Source organism: Kwoniella botswanensis, chromosome 2 (assembly GCF_036426115.1).
Source record: "Kwoniella botswanensis chromosome 2, complete sequence".
NCBI classification, from domain to species: Eukaryota; Fungi; Basidiomycota; class Tremellomycetes; order Tremellales; family Cryptococcaceae; genus Kwoniella; species Kwoniella botswanensis.
In genome coordinates, this window is record NC_088600.1 from 1,576,189 (window position 1) to 1,588,889 (window position 12,701).

General features: G+C 42.9%; 5 protein-coding genes across 5 annotated transcripts; 2 read left to right on the plus strand and 3 right to left on the minus strand.

Moving 5' to 3' along the window:
- Positions 1-1,063: 1,063 nt before the first annotated feature.
- Positions 1,064-2,508, minus strand: L199_007486 (uncharacterized protein; the record flags this gene model as incomplete). Its single annotated transcript, XM_064893175.1, has 7 exons — positions 1,064-1,341; positions 1,407-1,467; positions 1,547-1,651; positions 1,727-1,807; positions 1,882-1,916; positions 2,018-2,203; positions 2,334-2,508. 7 exons carry the CDS (start codon positions 2,506-2,508, stop codon positions 1,064-1,066), a joined length of 921 nt encoding a protein of 306 aa, XP_064749247.1.
- A 469-nt stretch (positions 2,509-2,977) lies between these two features.
- L199_007487 (uncharacterized protein) lies at positions 2,978-3,984 on the minus strand (the record flags this gene model as incomplete). The annotated part of the gene is made up of 4 exons (XM_064893176.1): positions 2,978-2,999; positions 3,069-3,154; positions 3,231-3,519; positions 3,638-3,984. 4 exons carry the CDS (start codon positions 3,982-3,984, stop codon positions 2,978-2,980), a joined length of 744 nt encoding a protein of 247 aa, XP_064749248.1.
- Positions 3,985-5,154: 1,170 nt separating this feature from the next.
- On the plus strand, positions 5,155-7,482 carry L199_007488 (uncharacterized protein; the record flags this gene model as incomplete). Its single annotated transcript, XM_064893177.1, has 5 exons — positions 5,155-5,499; positions 5,718-5,765; positions 5,823-5,997; positions 6,119-6,498; positions 6,598-7,482. The coding sequence occupies 5 exons, from the start codon at positions 5,155-5,157 to the stop codon at positions 7,480-7,482; spliced, it is 1,833 nt and encodes a 610-aa protein (XP_064749249.1).
- A 1,542-nt stretch (positions 7,483-9,024) lies between these two features.
- Positions 9,025-9,860, minus strand: L199_007489 (uncharacterized protein; the record flags this gene model as incomplete). Its single annotated transcript, XM_064893178.1, has 5 exons — positions 9,025-9,126; positions 9,190-9,330; positions 9,416-9,471; positions 9,532-9,590; positions 9,682-9,860. 5 exons carry the CDS (start codon positions 9,858-9,860, stop codon positions 9,025-9,027), a joined length of 537 nt encoding a protein of 178 aa, XP_064749250.1.
- Positions 9,861-10,471: 611 nt separating this feature from the next.
- Positions 10,472-11,467, plus strand: L199_007490 (uncharacterized protein; the record flags this gene model as incomplete). Its single annotated transcript, XM_064893179.1, has 5 exons — positions 10,472-10,479; positions 10,568-10,647; positions 10,763-10,877; positions 10,939-10,991; positions 11,055-11,467. The coding sequence occupies 5 exons, from the start codon at positions 10,472-10,474 to the stop codon at positions 11,465-11,467; spliced, it is 669 nt and encodes a 222-aa protein (XP_064749251.1).
- Between the last annotated feature and the right edge of the window lie 1,234 nt (positions 11,468-12,701).

Genomic DNA, 12,701 nt, shown 5'->3' on the forward strand with positions numbered 1-12,701 from the left:
GGTAGAGAGGTACAAAGAGAAATGGGGTTGGATTGAAAGATGAAGGAATGAAAGAAGAGGAAAGAAAGAAGGAAAAATAAATTTTGAAATCATCTGCATGCTATATATTCCCGGAATCAATTTGCACATTTGTGTGGAGTGGGTGTGGTATACGCACAGATCACCAGAATATTCAGAGTAAACAACCAAAATGATGCAGTTGATGGTGATGGAGATGATGATGATGGTTGATTGGATTTTAGTTTAGTACGAGTACGGGTTTCATCATAAGCGGCGAGCAGCGAAAGGAGGTGTGTATGTAAACCCTGAATCATGTAGTCTAGATAAGATATCTCTATCTACAAGAGGCGGGAGAGGAAGAGGTCTGTAATTACGAGACACTGTCGCACTGCGTGACAGTCGGAATACTGTACTTGAATACTCGTAAGACGATGGTTATCGATAATTCTATTGCCCAAGTCTGTCATGATTAGATCAAGCAGATCAAGGAATGTTAAGACGCTTGGATCATCCATAACCCTCAGAAACCAACATATCGGAAATGGTGATAAGGTTACAGTATATCACCTGAGGATCTACGATATCCGTGCTGATCGGTCTCGGTCTACTTAGCTCTTCTTTCCTCCGTACTCTGCCTGTCTGCCTGTTCTGAGCCATGTACGATACTTACCATCCTTTGATTCGCGTTTTAGCGTGTCTCGACATGTGTGTTGTTACCGTCGTACCTTACAAATGAGACAAGGTTGATAATGATTCGCTTAACATGTTTCTATTTTTGTTGATCAAAATGGGTAAAGTGGGGATGGTGAGACACCCGATCAATCAAAGGAGGGTCAGGACTGATCTCGATTCTGAATTTGATGATCGAACGATACGATATGAGAAAATGGAATCGCTCGAATCTGGATTGTCAAAATATGGCGGGTGATGAACAGCTAACAAACGTTACTTCATGAAGCAGGAGACTGATGATTCATCTACATCTAGTGATCTATGGACATGGCAGGATATGAAGTATGTCCTTTATGATGATATGAACGACTATGCACTATATGCTAGTGTCCTATAAAACATCCCTATCGCCCTTCTCCACTATCGGACTAGGTGGGTTGGCAGGTAACGTCAAACTACCTTCTTCTTCTTCTTCCTCTTTCTTGGTTTGACTGGGATCTTCACCCTCTTTAGCATCATCTTGAATCAATGGTTCTTTCTCTCCTTTACCTCCTTCGGGTGATTTGACCTTCTCATCACCTTGTATTCTAGCATACATCTTCTCTAGCATCTTGGAGAACCATGACCAATTCAGAGCGTTTAGAGCTAGGTTGCCGGAGCAGTAGATGACTACATTCCATTTATCAGCTGGATGCTTTTCATGCGAGAGCCTATGAGAGCATAGCATAGCTTACTGTGTAGGTGAAGGGGTATACGATCTCTCTCATTCCACATCGTACGGAAGAACAACAAGCTCTGTTGATATAAGGGATCAGCTACATTATTTCGTGAAAGAGTAGGTGGATAGATGATTGTAGAGTAGAAATACACGTACGTTGGCTCCACCATATACTATCCTGGCGAGGAAGAAGACCAGCATGAATATCAGAGCGTTGGCAAGGAAGAACGTCGGGTATCTAGCTGACAACCCGGACTTATCCTATCCCATAGATTGATCAGCTCAGCATACCACGACACGATGGTAATTTTGCGTGAGCTAGATCAATTGACTCACCATGAACCAGTGTATATTGAGTAATGGAGTGGATAATTCCCAGAGTAAGAATGGAGCTCCAAAACCAGCTAAGAATGGTCTCTACAAGTGGAAACGCTGATGATCAGCTCACAGATTACTTATGAGCAGCGGGACATAAGTATGTGATCACTTACGAAGGAGAACATGAATACAGCCAGACAAGCAGCACCTATAAGTATACGATTGGATCGCAAGATCAGCGATCCAAGTAATCCTCAAACTAAAGAAGAGAAACGAAAGCTGATGTTTTCACCGGCTTGTGAGACTCACCATGTACAACAAATCCAATAGTCGAATTCATCAGACTATCCAACGTATCCCACAGGAAGTAACCCGAACTGAACGCAAATACATGTCCTACGAAATGATCATACCCAAATACAGGATCTGATTTGAGCGATGGAGAGGAAAGGCATCGGAAAGCTAAAGGAATGACTAAAATGGCATGTACCATAGCTGAGACGATAGAACAAAGATCAGCTCGTACACCCCTTGAATCTCTCGCACTTCCGGACTTCCGAATAACACTGTGGGAAGGGAAGCAGGCGAGGAAGGTGGAAACGATTGATGACCATGGTCAACTCACAAACCACATGTGTAGCCCATCCTGTTCTCGTACGTTTATCCAACTCCCCATACTTCGCTACTAATCTAGGAGATATCTTATGCGAGGTATACTGGATCCCATAAAAGAAGAGAGTGGAAAGGAGGAACGTAGGCAAATGCGGACCTAAGTGAGGTAAAGGGTTGAGGGAAGACATGGGAAATCACGTTGCTATTGCTATTGCTGGTTGCAACGAAGGGAGGATAGGTGCTGTAGGAAGGCGATACTGAGAAGAAGGTATCTATGCGAAGGAGCAAAGCAGGGTATATGTCATATGGTATCTAACTGAATGTCTATAGAATGATCATCAACAAATTGTCCCATTATTGACGTAGGATGTGCTCTTTTTGATCGACTGATGTCCAGTTTTGTATTATCGGGCATGTGCCATGCGTCACCCAGGAACAGCGCTAATTCGGTCTCGGGCAAAAGCAGACTCTCAATGCCGAGGAATGTAACTGTCATGAACGCAATCGATAGTTAAAGGAGTTTAAGGAATGCGAGCTGCTACACATATTGTACTGCTAGATCCGTGGCATGTGAGATAGCTTATCATACGTTACATACATCGAAGATATCTTTTGGTAATAATGACATTAGGATATCGTCAGGATCACAACTCGACATTACCATTGTTCATTATCAGGTCTGGGGGAATGACACAGTCAGCACTACCAATATCTTCTTTATCAGACTATTCTATCTCTTCTAACTCACCTGAGATCCAGCTCCTGAGTCCAAGCTGACCTAGGTTGATTAACAAGTGATAGATAAGTTTGAGCGATATCATCAGGTTGGAGTCGCTAGATGACATTGGCAGATGATTCACTTAGTCAGATTTCAAGTCATGCACTGCCCACGCCGATCAGTTGTACTCACCTTACTTCCATTTTCGCCCATCATCCCTTTCACAGCCTGGGTATCTATGATTCCATCAATGATCACATGTCCAACATGTACACCCTGAGGACCGAATTCTCTGGCCAACGATTGAGAGAGAGCTCGTCTGGCAAACATCCCCGGAGCGAGTGATGAGAATTTCCCTCCTGCTTTCAATGACATTGTTGCGCCAGTGAAGAGCAGTACTCCTTTAGCTCCGGTAGTAGGGTCTGGAGAGTTGGACAGGAAGAGGGGAAGAAGGGATTGCGAGAGGTTCCATGCTCCGACTCTGAACCGCATACAAAGATCAGCCAGGAATCATATGAAATAAAGCAGTAACAAGTGAATGGACTATTGATTCATAGCCGGATGACATTGAGTTGTCCACATGAGCGAAAATCACTCACACACCACTTTCCAATCCTCTTCTCAAATCCTCCTCTTTCTTATCTAGAAACCCATTCAAGTTGAATTTCTCATTAACGTTATAAATCCCTACATCGACTCTTCCCTCTGGCCAATGTTTCTTCAAATCGCCAAAAGCTTTTTGTAGAGAGGATGTCGATCCGTCTGACGATAGAGCCAGTATATTCTCTTTGGGTATGGTAGAAGGAAGGTTAAGTTTAGGTAATGAGTCGGGCAACGATCTAGATAAGAGGACTAGAGAATGAGTGGTTGAGAGTGATTTGGCGATAGAGGTGGATAGGCCGGGTCCTACGCCTAATATCACTGCGACTCGACGTGTTGAGGACATTCCTGGAATCGATATCGTGCTATGTGGAATCAGTCGGACCCGATTGATGGATTTCTCTGTTTGAGTATTTGTTGGCTGCTAAGATAGCTTCCATCTGATGGGCATGCGTATGAGAATCATGATTAATTATACATGTTATACGACATACCACATACCTCTTAATCAGCAGATTCCATCTCAGTTAGTCATCTCCCGTCGTTTCTCCGTAACTGAACCCAACGTCATTCCGGTTACCACTCTACCTCTAGATTCCCACGGTAGTTCACGTTGGTGGAAAGTCCAGAATGGGACGAGCAAGGCACGACCAAGGTTGATGCGATGATGTACTAACAACTACAGATCTCGCTGTGCGGGTATGGAATGTGACAATCCTTTCACATCCCATGTATGGTATCAACTCAACACTCAATGCCAAGCTGTGAAGTAAGTAAATAGACATGTGAGTGGAGGTGTGGAAGGGGAAGGACAAGGGGAAGGGGAAGGGGATGATCAGCGCTTTTTCTTTCTCTCTGTTCGGTTCAATCATCTTTAAATTGCAGTTACGATCAAGGGATGGACAGAGGGATCTAAAGCACACACCCACTACCTACACACATATGCGAGACTGTGTTTTGTGGTATGAGTGTACCTATCCCCTTTGGTTGTACGATATGCTCATCCTGTGCATGGGATAATTACCTGTGCTCGTCACAAAGTTTGTTGACGAGAATCACCTCCTTCTAATCGATCACTTTGATGATACTTATATGAACCATCATTTCACACCTCTCCATCTTCGAACACCGTCAATCTTGAATTAATGGTGACATTGAGTCCTCAAAAGCGTCAACACCATCAAACGACATCAAACCTCACCACCTTCGGTCATACGGCCTTCAAACAGAGAGTCGAAGCGACTTCTCCTAGGCGACTTTAGATTCGCATCAAGATTAGAAACTCGATAAACGAATGTTTGTATCTATCTAAATCAACGATCGAATATTCTAAGCGAAGCACGAACTATAAAGATCAAGCTTATCATTTCGATCTACTCAAGATTATCTCATCTACTTCTCTCTCATCAGCTAAAACAATCATAATCAGTTCAAATACGGAAATACATCCTCTTTCAGTTTCTGAAAACAGACTATTATCATCAGTCAGCTTTTCTCCAGGGACCATTCAGACAAGATGTTATCTCTCCTGATAACCCTCGCACTTCCAATGGTATGGGCAGAAACCACAATTCCCAATACAGGCGATCAACCTCAATCATTCTTATTCGGATTTACATCCTCCCATCAAGTTTTACCCATCACACCATCCTGTCCATCTCCTCTTACCCTCTCTGCGCTGACGCCAACGAACGAACAGACGAGTGATCCAAAGGCACCATATACGATGATAACGCTAGTGCACGAGCAATTGATAGATGGGACTGGGATCCAGTTTGAGAGGTTATATAGTGCTAGCTTGGATGTAGGGGATATGAGTAAAGTTAAGGATGTCAGGCATCCTTGGATGAATGGGACTCAAGTGAGTGATCAAAAAGATCCGATGAGGTGATGAGGTAGTTCAGCACTGTAGAGGGGAATGGAGATGGGGAAGATATAGAGGTAGAATGGAATCGGAAGGAGGAGCATGAGAGGAAACGGAAAGAAGGAGAAGAGAGGAGAAGCAGTCGGCGAGATGACTCCTGAAGGCCGTCACCAAAGTACGTATATGTGACGATGAGCTGACATGACAATTTTCAGTTTATAGCTTGTATATGGGGATCTAATGGTGCCTCAGGTGGATGTCAAGTAAGTATTTCTTCGTTTCGTCAAACGATCCTGACCTGTTTGCTGATCCTTCTCCAGGACCTATACACCGTCGTACCTTCAGAAGACACCTTTGACGCTTATGCAACACCAACTTCGACATGTCGGACATCCAATGTTCTAGAATCTTGGGTACCAGCTGCGAACGAGACGCTAGATGTGGAAGTAGTGGGTCCAAGTGGAGATGTATCTTGGAATGCTTGGCCAGCTTCATGTGAGTAGAGTGATCCGATGTGCGCAGCCCAATCAATCATATCATGATTTCCGCCTTCCAATTGTCCCATCTTGATGTCATGCCAAATGCTACATTCAGGCTGATGTATGTTTGACTACAGGCTCAGACCTTCAGATAAGTCCTAAGAATGGTACACCACCCTATACCCTCCTCGTCGCTCCAGCAGCCCATCCTCCAGTGAATATAACGACTTCAACACTACCTATCAACTATACTGTCCGATTGACCCACGGTCAAGCTTTCATGTTGGGATTATACGATTCGTCTGGGAAAAGTTGGGCTTTTGGTCCTCTACATGCTGGAGCGAGTGACGATCTTGCTTGTCTAGCTGTCGCTACAGGTCAACAAGTACCTCAGAAAGAAGAGAAGATTGGTGTTAGTGTTCTGGCGGGAAGTGTGGCGGGTGCTTTTGTATTTGGTGCGTTAGGTGCAGCTGGATTGATGTGGTTCTTGCTGGGTGGTAAAAAGAGGTTGCGGAAAGTGAGTTCAAGCTATTCAAAAAAAACATCTCATATAGGACTGGATCCTGAAGATAACATGATGGGATGTACTATGATTGATCTTGCTGTTCTCTATCAGTCCTCTTCCGAACAGAATTTCTACTCCGATCCTAGACCAGCCTCATACTCTACACCTACCAATTCATTCATCAGCAAACAACTCACTCCCAATGGTAATTCCCTTTCGCCATATTTGGATTCACCAGAATTCGACACTCCAGCTACATTATACGATCCTCATGTTCCTGGACCCAACCCTCAATCATACCCTCAAGGACCAGGTAGTGCTTCTCATGATCGCGATAATCGTGTATTCCCTCGACCACCTTTAGTCAGTATGTCGGATGATTATTCTGGTGATTCATATAGGGAGAACATATTTATGGGACAAATCAGAGAGAGGGATAGGAGATCAAGTGTTACTTCTGGCCAAGGTCATGGGCATGTACAAGACCCCTCATGGACTTCATCAACCAATAGCAGATCAGGTAGAAAACAAAATACACCTAAATCTTCACCTGGTATAGTCATTCAAAATCCATCCTCACCTAGGCCAGGATCATTCGGTTCGACATCCCACCATCACCAGAATGATGAACCTTCTTCACCTTCTTCAGGTAGAGGACCAAGACATGTCTATGTGGTACATTCAGATGGAATGAATGGGGATTTACATATACAGTTACCTGATTTGAATTCTAGAGTTATTGAATTACCACCTGATTATAGACCTGGACCCGAACATGAAAACAATGATAATAACGGTGGTTTGTCTCAGCCGCGACCTCAGGCTCAAGCTCAGCCTACACGATCACTCCCGAATATACCTGTCGTACCGGGTGGAGAAGGATTGGTGGAGCCTGCGAGATCAAGGAATAGTTTGAATGCGAATGAAATGACAGAAGATGAGTTGAGAGCTAGGGCCGAGGCTAGGATGAGAGAGAAGACGAGAAGATTTACATAGAGTGACATAGCATGGGGTATTTGGTTTTGGTCTGTACAGTATACAGTATACTTAAATGGGATACAATGCGACTACAACGATTGATCATTTATCTATGATACTTCGAGTTCATCTACTACATATAATCGTCAAGAATACAATAATTGATTTGTCCATCACGATCATTCATGTCTTCTTTTCTTACTTTTCGGTAGTGGTGATAGTGAATCTAATTAATCACGTCTGCTCAAGCTCATATACTGGTATGTGTCAATTTACCTGAGATACTCTCCACAGAGTCACTCGAGAGACCTAATTTCCCAAGTTTCCCTTTATTCAATGTATTTTTCTGTCGTCTCGGTAAAATGCGGAATAACCTCTATGGATTCAAATGAAGGATCGACTAAGATATATCTTCGTATTTCGATAATAATGATTTGTTGGTAAATGTAATTCTGAGTTTTCCTATGATCGGGTATGAGTTCTATCTTCCTCAATAGCTCATGGTTGTCTATTGGAAGTGTTGGTATAGTCTCGTGATCACAGTCGAAATGAATGTTGTATAGTTGGAACACGATTCGGTTGATATAGTGCATAGCATCTTCAAGTATGTTCTTTCTTTCCCACTCTACTAAGAGTTTTATATCGGTATCGGTATTGACATTGGTAGTTGGGTACTGACAAATTACAAGTCCATTGATATAGTAGGAGTCTAAATCGAATGGATGATCGAAAGCAAATTTATCCCCTATACTATTCATTCATAATCACGAACCTATTAGTATCGGTCCTGTATTGCATATTGATGATATTACTTACAGAAAGAGACGAGAATAGGTCATTCGCATACTGCCCTTCGACAGTATCCTATTCAATCTTCGTTTCCCGGACGATAGCAAGTCTTCGTGTGATAGATTGGAACCTTTCAAGTACTTGAGTTGGTGAGATATATTCAATGGGTGGTAATTCGATTGACATCTTACAGAATGAGTGATTCAAGCTGATATAAAAAAATGAGCGTATAGGTGAGTAGTGATTGATACACTGAGGATGGCATATTTTATACAGTACAGGTGTAATGAATGTGAGCTGAGTAGAACGAAGAAGAAGATGAGATGAGATGAGATGACTTGATCTCGTGAATAGAGTATCATTGATATATCGACGCAATACGACAGTCAATCGCGCTCAGCTGTTAAGTTGTACTGTGATGTGTTAGAGGGAGTGCGTATCCATACACCTATTAACAAGTTGAGAGAAGCCATTCATCGACATACTCGGTATCTCTGTGATGGTGAAAATGGCAGTCCTCCTCTTATTCTCTTGTTACATTCGACTGAATGCTAGTATATCAGTATTTGTTTGGTAAACAATTTTGGTTAACAGTTCAATATCCGTAGTCGTAAATACGACAACAGGATTAAGAACTGAGAGAAAAAGTGGCAATAATACTTTTTTATTCTTTTGGCCGCGGTTAATTGAGTTGGCATAATATCCAATGCATGAAGTGCATGATATGGTATATCATCCATCCTCAAACCATGTATATGTGTTGGTCATCTTCTATGCTACTTCCTCAGCATGTTTGGGGTGCTTGAAGAATGCCTGACGTAATTCTTCTCGTTCAGGTCGAGGAAGTAATTTTCGATTCGTACCGGTAAGAGCCTATATGCATAATCAATGGACCTTCCTAAGCAAATTGAAAAGAAATGGTATGGATGGACTCACATTACCAGCAGCATTGAAAGTACCGATCAAAGTACCCATACCCGCACAAGCGCCGAATGCCATAGGTAATGATTTAGCTCTTACACCCGCTAAGAAACCTGCTGCGCATCCACCAGCAGCTCCGTTCAATGCGTCGTCGGTCTAAGAGTATATCCTACATGTAAGCCCTACATACCTTGGGTACGGGATAAAACCAGATGAGACATGATATAACGGATGGACATACCTCTCGGATATTAGCCGTGATAGCTTGTACGAAAGAGAATGAGAATCCCATGGCAGCTATACATCATCGATATGAGCTTTTTCCCGAAAGAATCACTGATGTACGGTGAAGCTCACCGAAGAATCCGATGGTTCCTCCTGTTCGAGTGAAGATACCCATAGCGCCTGCATTGTGTCTAAAGTATAAATCCATGATCAGCTATCCTGACCCAATTCCTATCTGATTCCTCCTTTGTTTGCCGTCTAATCATGATCAATAATACCCACTTGTCCAACGCATTCTGCACCGCACTGACTAACAATCCTACACCGGCTGACTGAAGGGTCACCTGAGTTGCCAACTGGAGCGAAGGATGAGGGTGGAAGTTGTGTTCTTCGTGTGGTGAGGGGATGAAAAAGGCTTTTCCCGATAAAGGTGGTAGTAAGGGATGCGATGAGGATGCCATTGTCGACGGACTGATGGGTATCGATGATCTATCTAAACTATACAAAATCAATGTTGTTGAATTGTGTCCGTACTTGAATGTGCACCTTGACGTCGAGTGCAAATGTCCAACAGAGTATTGGCTAGCATGCTATCAAAGAGGTGCATGAGCCTGATACGTTTACAGTGAAACCATCAGGTAGAATACGAAGCGGGAGTATAATTCGGTAAAAAGTGCAAAGTGGCAGTCTGGGAAGCGGACTACCCCGGATTACCCCGGATCTGAGCGTACCCGAATGGGCATGGATGACATGATCTGTTACATACAGGTGGACTGATGGGGAACGATAAGCTACAAGATATCCCTTCTCTATCCTCAATACCTGTGATTGTTATTCTTATAGCTCAGTGACACCATATCAGCATATCACAAGCTCAAGTCCTCTATCAGCTCCCCAACAACGCTCAACGATACCAACATACTTCAGTAGCAGCTCAAAATGATAAGTATCATTTCTTGCCTATTCAACGCAAACCGCAATCTTCCCATCCTTTCTCATATCGCGGACGTAGCTTATAATCTCTCTTGGACGTATCCACAGCTCTCCAAAGAGAAGAGTCGACACGGATGTCATGAAACTGTGAGTTTAGCTTTGTCGATCGTAATGAATTCACATGTCCGATAGAAGCTAATGTTATCTTGGCTATCTTTGTTGCCACCCTATATAGCCTGATGTCGGACTATCAAGTTACATTAGTCAATAATAAGATGTCAGAGTTCACCGTCAAATTCCATGGTCCAGCAGAGAGTGAGTAGACGACCGGCTTCTGACACTTCACCGTCTCATTTTCATTGTATTTGCCACCCCGTATCGCATACAAGCGCAAACGCTAACAACGGTCGGCCGACTATCTCAACTATAGCACCTTTTGCTAAAGGAGTATGGAAGATTCACGTCGAACTCCCAGAAGCATTCCCGTACAAATCACCTAGCATTGGATTCATGAATAAGATCTTCCATCCTAATATTGATGAGTTGTGAGTTAGCTAAACTACCATGCATGGTCTATGACGGACCAACTAATACGGTTCATTGTAGAAGCGGAAGTGTATGTTTAGATGTCATAAATCAGACATGGTCACCAATGTTCGGTAAGCTACAGAGTTAACGCATTTCTTACATGAAGCTGACTTGACACATTACATCGCATGTAGAACTCATCAATATCTTCGAAATCTTCTTACCCCAGTTACTGCGATACCCAAACCCCGCTGATCCCCTAAACGGCGAAGCAGCTGCTCTACTCATGCGTGATCCCAAAGCGTACGCTAAGAAAGTCGAATCGTACGTTGAACGATACGCTACCCCGGAAGATGCCAATCAAGCTGGAGATGATGATGACGAAGATGATGATGATGAGATGGATACACCATTGCGGAAGAGGACCAATGGCCACTTGAATGGTAATGGGAATGGGCACACGAATGGAGATAGTAAGAAAGCCAATGGGAATGGGACCAACGGAGAAGATCTGGATGCGGAAGAAGACGAAGATGAGGATGATACAATGAGTGATATGGGTGAATTAAGCGATGAAGATGATATAATGGGGAAGATGGATGATTAGTGATCGTCGAAATAGGTACTCTCTTCATCTTTGAGCCGTTCAAGACCCTTCTCTCTTCTCCTTTTGAATCTTGCGATACCCATGATTCCACTTCATACAGGCACTATATGTTCTTCCTTCCTCACTCATTCACTCACTCATCAATTGCTATCCTGTTATACGACCAAATAGCTTTCATCACCTTTTCTTTCTCTTATTATATTTGTTGTAATGTTTCATGAATTAAGTAAATCGTTCCGCATCGCACTCTTCGTCATTCAAACATGAACACTCTTTGTTCAGTAGGCTGTGCAGAAAGCTATTTGAGATTAAATGGAATGGGAAGATGAGAAGGAAAGTACACCATGACCAGCCGAAGTAGCAAAGGTATAGCCTGGAAGGGGACGAAGCTGGTGAGTCCGTTCGATCATCCTTCACTGTCAGCGATTCTTTTTCAACTGCCCGTGACTTGGGAGTTGAAAATGGTCAATATGTACTAAGTCTTACAGGCATGAATAATGATAATCACCTTTTATTATATCCTTTGATCAGTTTCATTGCATCGCCACCAAATCTGACGGACAACCATTCGACAACTTTGAAAGACTACTAGGCTATATTGGAATAATCCTACGTCTATATCGACCGGTCTAGAAGCTTTGATCGAACTGATATACCTATATATACCTTTAAGGGGTAAATTAAATCAGTTACAATGATAGAAGGCGTGGATAGTAAGTGATCTTTGACTTTGTCTGACGGAAAGAGGCAGACAAACGGATTGTGATACCTCTCTTGACGGAGTAGGAGATTATCGTTGTCTTCCTCAAAGGATATGTAATTATCGCTCAGGAGGTTCAGTAATAAACGATTTAATAGACAAAGGATGAGAAGATATCAAAGGGGGCTATCTATTTGTACTCCATAGCGAATATCGCACGGATAATGATCATCTATCTACTGAATCGAGTATCTGTTGATCCTGTGTTAACAATACAAGCCTTACTAGCTGTATCGCAAAATACGAACAGGCCCGTATAGGTGTACTTGAATCGATCTTATCCGGGGAAAACCATCAATTAGAAAGAGAAAGGATATACTCACTCTTACTTTCTCTCTCTCTCTCTCTTCATTGGGACTTTGCTTTCTTTGTTTGGCATTGTTCGTATTCTCCACAGTCACCACCACCACCATAGTCTTTTCACAGACTGCCTACCTATTGATCGTTTGATGCTGTGATACCTTGATTAGAAGA